Source organism: Lipophrys pholis (genome assembly GCF_963383615.2).
Source record: "Lipophrys pholis genome assembly, chromosome: 3".
NCBI lineage: Eukaryota > Metazoa > Chordata > Actinopteri > Blenniiformes > Blenniidae > Lipophrys > Lipophrys pholis.
The window spans coordinates 16,669,017-16,675,126 of NC_137627.1; the positions used below are offsets into that span (position 1 = coordinate 16,669,017).

At 45.2% G+C, this 6,110-nt stretch overlaps 1 protein-coding gene across 2 annotated transcripts in view; it reads left to right on the forward strand.

Annotated features, from left to right (window-relative positions):
• The window catches only part of arhgef12a (Rho guanine nucleotide exchange factor (GEF) 12a), a 46,521-nt gene extending 42,488 nt beyond the window's left edge, over positions 1–4,033 (forward strand). For both annotated transcript variants that reach the window (XM_080459300.1, XM_080459301.1), the window contains exons 35-40: positions 30–124; positions 260–463; positions 540–776; positions 1,333–1,565; positions 1,676–1,751; positions 2,676–4,033. In XM_080459300.1, coding sequence (XP_080315426.1) covers positions 30–124; positions 260–463; positions 540–776; positions 1,333–1,565; positions 1,676–1,751; positions 2,676–2,686 — 856 coding nt within the window. In that variant the 3' untranslated portion in view covers positions 2,687–4,033. The remainder of the gene's footprint in view (positions 1–29; positions 125–259; positions 464–539; positions 777–1,332; positions 1,566–1,675; positions 1,752–2,675) is intronic.
• The last annotated feature ends 2,077 nt before the right edge of the window (positions 4,034–6,110 follow it).

Consider the following 6,110-nt stretch of genomic DNA (forward strand, 5'->3'; position numbering starts at 1 on the left):
ACTGACCTTCAGTCCTGCATGTGTGATAGTGGAGACAGAGACGGCGTGGAGATGATCACAGCGGGCGTTTCCAGGCTGAGTCGAGACCCGGACCGCACATCCACCGGAAGCACCCAGTCCACAGGTAACCAGGGCGCTCTCACTTACCGACTGAATCCTTCTCCCTGCATATTGCTTAACTATCCCACCCAGAGCTGCGGTGTAGATAATGTGTCTGTTCATTAGACCTGGTCTGATAACTGTAATTACACCTCCTCAGACAAAGAGAGCAGTCCAGCCTCCAGAGGAGCGCCGCAGACTCCTCTACCTGCCGGTAATCCCTTTGAAGGAGTGAAGGCTGAGGAAGAGGAGGAGGAGGAAGGTTTCGTGGACCCAGAGCTGCCTTATCAGGCTGCCGAGGATAGCCGAGAAGGAGACTCCTTCAACGCGTTTCCCTCCAGAGCCGACGAGGCCCTGAAAACACGTAAGTCCACAGAAGAAGAGCGACCCGACATGTGTTGCACAGGTGGTGAAGTCACGCGCTTCCTCTCTCCCGCCAGTGGCCGCGCTGAAGCAGGTGCTGGTGACCCAGCTGATGTCCCAGGAGGCGGCCGAACAAAGCAAACGCTCCACGGGGGCCCGCCTCCTCCGGACCACCTCGCTGCGGACCCCAATCGACAGCCGGGCCCGGGTGATGGTCCACAACGGCTCCGAGAAGACCAGCTCCCAGACGGAGGACCTGACGCAGGACCTGGGCTCAGGGGACACCGGCTTCTTCGACTCTCCAGAGGACTATGGTGAGACGAGACGTCTGCATGTCGGTTTGAGTAGATTTTCCACCGTCAGCTTCAGCTCAACCTGTTTCTCATGACGGCGTATGTCAAAATTCCCAAATTCATTAACTCTTTACTCCCCAAATTCCATTTTAATTCTTGAATTATAATGTTACTCTCAACACACAATACAGCCACTTTGTTCTCAACTTTTTAATCTCCTCTTGTGATATTCCATTTTATTTTCTTGACATTCATTTATCCTCAACATTCAGAATGGCACCCCCCGATGTTTTGACCTTTACTGCTGACAGTAAATTTTTAGTCTCCACTTTAAACATTCAGATTGTATTCATTATTTTGCCTTTTATGATTCTTTGTCTTCATTCTCTCTATTACTGTCTTTTCTGTCTTCATTTCTCTTTCGGTGTCGCCATTCTCTTTTCACCGTCATCCGTTCCTCGCGTTTGTCGGCTCAAAACATTTCGCCGTCGTCGTTTCGATTTTGCTGCCAACGCTTCGTCGTCACTGTTGAGTTGCAGTATAGATAAAATTTCCACTCCGCTTGTGATCTTTCCAGCGGGATATTTGGTCCTGGAGGGTTACGGCGGCCCGGGCGAGACCAGCACAGACGACGACATCTTGGCAGCCGCCACCGGGAAGAAGCAGCTGAGCGCCTCCAAGGGCTGCGCCGCCGACTCGGGCATCAATCTGAGGTTCTCCTCCACCTCGCAGGTCGGCAGCCTCTCGTCTTTCAGCCGGCAGGTCCTGTGTCACCTTCGAAGTCTTCAGGCCAACCTCAACTATCTGAAGGTATCCAGCATGAGCGCCCCCCTCACAACGAACACCCGTGGTAAATGTCACGACGTGTGTGTGTGTGTGTGCAGTGAGGATTTTCTAAATGTGGTTTTCTTTGCTTGCAGGAGGTTGAGGCCAAGTACAATGATCTAATACGCCAAAGGCCCGAGAGGTCGGCAGCGGACACGGAGGGAAACAAAGGTATCCCAGTTTGTGTTCAGGAGCTCTGTGAAGCTCGTACATGTTTCAGTTCAGAGGCACGTTTCTGGATTTAACACCCGCCTCTGCAAATTACATGTAATGAAAAACAGGTGTAATTTATCTGCCTTTTGCAAGTCGTGTGTGTGTGGGAGGAACAGGCAAACACTTCAACTCCACCACAGCCCAGAGAGGCGTTCTCTCCCAAATGAAAAGTGAACGTGAACGCACATAATCTCATAAAGTATCGAAGGAATTTTACTTTAAAATATTAGTAACGGCCGTTGGGAGCCACGGGCAAAACAAGCATCAGCAAAGCTGCGCTAATTTTATTGATAAGTTATTTATGATTTCAAGTTTCCTTTGAAAAAAGAATACACTTTTTGGGAGCCGGCAGAAAGGATGAGAAGAGAGGGAAGCTCTGGGAAGATCGATGGGTGTAGAGATTTAGCTGGAGCAGAAGAGATGGAGGAAGAACAAAGACGGAGAAGATACTCATAAAACCCCTTTTGACATTTATTTGTACTTTCAGTTGAGAAAAGATAAAGTTTAAGGAGGTGGGCATTCATTTTAAAACACCGCTTATTTTCTTCATTTGAATCATTATTTCATGTGAAAGAGAAAATAAACAAGCTTTTATTAAGACTGTAATCTGGTCAAATGCTTTTATTTTGTTTTTTTTAATGTGAACTTGTTAGAACTGTGTTTTACTCAAGTGAATAGAACTTATTTAATAATCCTGTCCCTGGTATTTGGTAACATTTGTTGAATTAATTTGCTTCTGTAGTTTGTGTAAGTTTGAGTTGTGGCTTAAGAGAACGGTTCCATTGATCATTTTCAGCATCGACAATGAGTCCCGTGTTTGTACGTCCATATTACCTGTCACGTCTGTTAACCTTCCGCTCGCTGTGTCCCTTTCCTCCTCAGAGAAGAGATAGTGGGACAGCCTCCGGTCCCAAAGAGGACGTACCGACCTGGTGGTCTGTTCCTACTTCTCCTGTGTCCCGGACTTTTTCTGGACGTCCTATAAGCTTGTCCTCTCACTGCTGAGCCGCTCTGTCGTTCTTTTTCTCCATCGCCGTCACCGCAGAAAAAAAACCAAGAGACTTTTGAGTGCGAGCGAACGTGTGATGGGTGGAGCCGCCGTCGGGACGCCGCACCCTCTCCACCCTCCTCAGCACAAGGCAATCAGGGAAGTGGGATTGCCCCCCCCCCCCCCCCCCCCCCTCCGGAAACCCCACCCTCCACCTCCTTTTCCACCATCCAACCCACCCCATGAACTCCCTGCAAGAAAGAGAACTTATACCAAAATGTACAAAGATGTGTGTTTAGAATATATATATGAAACACAAAACAAGAAAAGGAAAATTTTAAGATAATGTATTAAGATTTTTTTTATCCCAAGATGTATTTATTTTCTTTCTTTTCATTTTTTTTTTTTTAAAAAAGTGTTTTTCCCACATTGCTTGCATGCTTTTTTTTTTGTTGTTGTTTTTTTTTTTTGGCTGCTTGGATCACACGGGGGTGAGTGTGAGTGCACACAAGCGTTCAAGCATCCTGCGATGAAAAGGTAGGACTATACTCGGACTGATAGAGGCCAGAGTTGCACTGGTGGTGAATATAGATCTCATCGTGTTGAAAACAAACAAAGGAAAGGAGAAAAAAAGAAAAAAAAAGAAGAATCATCCTCTTGAATTGTGTTTCAAGTCGAGAATTCCCCGTGAATTCGAGGTGTGGTGTAAACTAGAATGAAGAGTCGCTCGGCTCTGATCTGGTCCTGTTGCATTTATATGCCGACTCCTTTGTCCTCGTCCTGCTCTTCCTCGCTGTGAAGGACTATTTTGTCTCTCATCTTTTTTCTTTTTTTTTTTTTTTGCTTGTGACTTTCTCTCCCTCCCGGTTTTCTCTCTCTCTCTCTCTCTCTCTCTCTCCTGTGAACATGTATGGGTGTCATCCCGTTACTCCTCCCTTGCAGCCCAGTGGATTTCCATGCTTATTTATCCCCTCCTACCCTCTTATGTCATGCTTCCTCCTCTGCCTCCGGGTATCTGTCGTCCCGTCCCCCCCCCCCCTTTTTCAAGGAGTGGTTATGCCCTTTCTGTGTCAATCCCTGACCGAGACGCTGCTACTGCTTCTTCTTCTTCTTCTTCCCGCTACTGTCGGTGACGCAGATCCGACAGCCGGATATTCTAATAATGTTATGAAGTTCAACATATACTGTACAATGATCGAGTTGGAAGGTTTATGCATAACTTTACAAAAATAAATGGTGCCATGACACATCCAAAAAGAAAACGCGCCTCTTTTTCTTTGTTTTTGTTTTTTTTGTTTAGTTTTTTTTAAAACCGCTGTCGTACCCGGTTGTAGGAGGATGAAGCTCTACCGCAGAGCTTGAAGTAGTAATTTTCACTTGATTGCAGGTTTTGTCCTTTTTTTTTCTCTTTTTTTTTCTTTTTTTTTCCAACAACATAAAAAATGACATTTCTTGTGCTCGGTGGATGAACTTATATATTCTGAAACTAAAGCTTAGCCAGTCTTCTTAACACAGTACGTTCAGTTCTAAAAACGTCTGTTTCGGTAAAATACTCATTTTGCTGGACACACTGCTGAGAGGGAACTCTAAATGTGCGCCACAGCAGCAAGGTGTTAAACCAGCCGACTCGAACATTTGACTTGTACAGTCCTTTATTGAGTGACGGGTACTGTAATGGAGAAATGATTGGAAGCCATTTTGAAGACGGAGATCAAGGACAAGGGAGAATCACATGTAACAGCTCTTTGTCTTCAATAATTCTTGGGAATTTTTTTTTATTTTTATTTTTTTCACTCCCTGCTGCTGAAAGGACAATTTATTTATTTTTTTCTATCGGCGTGACGACAATGTTCAGTTGTGTTCTTAATGTCAAAACTTGAAAGAAATAAGACGTGAGGCGGTGAGCCTGCCCGCCTCGCTTCTCGCTGACTGAGTTATAGGCCATCCTGATGGGAAGGGTCAGTGTTTCCTGCCGGCATGCTTAAAGCTTCCATGTCTAATGGCGGTAATGTATCCGTCCCACATGGACTGTCCTCGTGTCCTGACATGCGTCACAGTATAAATCCGCCACCCGTCTGGGCCGCTGTTATATTTCCTTTCAACGAGGCGTCACCTCGACACGCTCTGGGGTTACTTCCTGTGTCTGTCTGGAATCGGCTCCTGGAGGATTTATGCTCTCTTCGTAGAGCTTGTTTTCTGAAGGATGCTGCAGGTAATAATGGTAATATCCATTACAGCAAGTGAACCCCATAAAGCCCGACATAAACATGCAATCATTTAGCTTTTAAACCGTGCATGTTTGTAATGGACATCATTTTGAAGGACACTCGTCGCCCACCAGCCCCAATCAACCGCTTCCACTAGTACTGAGGCTCCTGTTTAATTAGCAAATTCTAGTTATTCTGGAGTTTTGATCTGTCGACATGCCCAAAAAAAATCAAATGAATGAGCTTTCCAAATGGGCATAAAGACTGATCTGATGCACATCCCACAAATGCATGTCCCTTGTAAACACAGGAGCGTTTGAAGGATAAAGATAACAGAAACTGTCTCTTAATTACACTTTTGTAATTATTGACACAGTTGCAGTTACTGAAGTTTGCGTGAGCCTGTTATTGGCTACTTATGTCACAGATGAAAACATGGAGAGCTGCTGTCTCTCTGTCCAGCTCCCTGCGTTATCCTCAGGGATATATATATATATATATATAACATTGGAGTTTTACTGTGTCTTGGAGATAATTGATCGAACACTACAAAAATCTGGAAATCCAACAGTTCGGCTCTTTGATTCATGGGACGTATTGTCATTACCGGGACTGCAGACAATGTGAGACATATTCATATATTGATCAGAGTAGGGTTTTTTTTTTTTCAATTTGCTTTGACTGTATTTATTGGAAGTCTCCACTCGATCCATGCTTTCATGTCCAATACGGTTACTGTTTTTCGATGCAGGAGTTTGAGCTGTAACTGGAGGATTGGGCCCCTCTGAGTTTGCATGTTCTCTTTTATGCGTGTCACTCACAGTGCTCGCGCCTCCCAGCCCTGAGTTGGCTGGATATTTGAGTACTTCTGCAGCCACTCATGTTAACAGGGAAGCTTTTTTTTTTTAATATGATTTCAGGAGTGTGTTTGTGAGCCAGATCAGATTTCTGTGCAGTCGAGGTCCACCGAGTCAAAGACGGCTCCACTCTGGAGTTATAATAAAATCATCAAATTGGATTTGACTGTATTTATAATTCAGCCTAATGGCAGAGGGAGGGTGCTTCACAATTGCAGGAAACTCATCTGTAATTCCATAAAGCTGCACTGCGTGAGTGACTTCA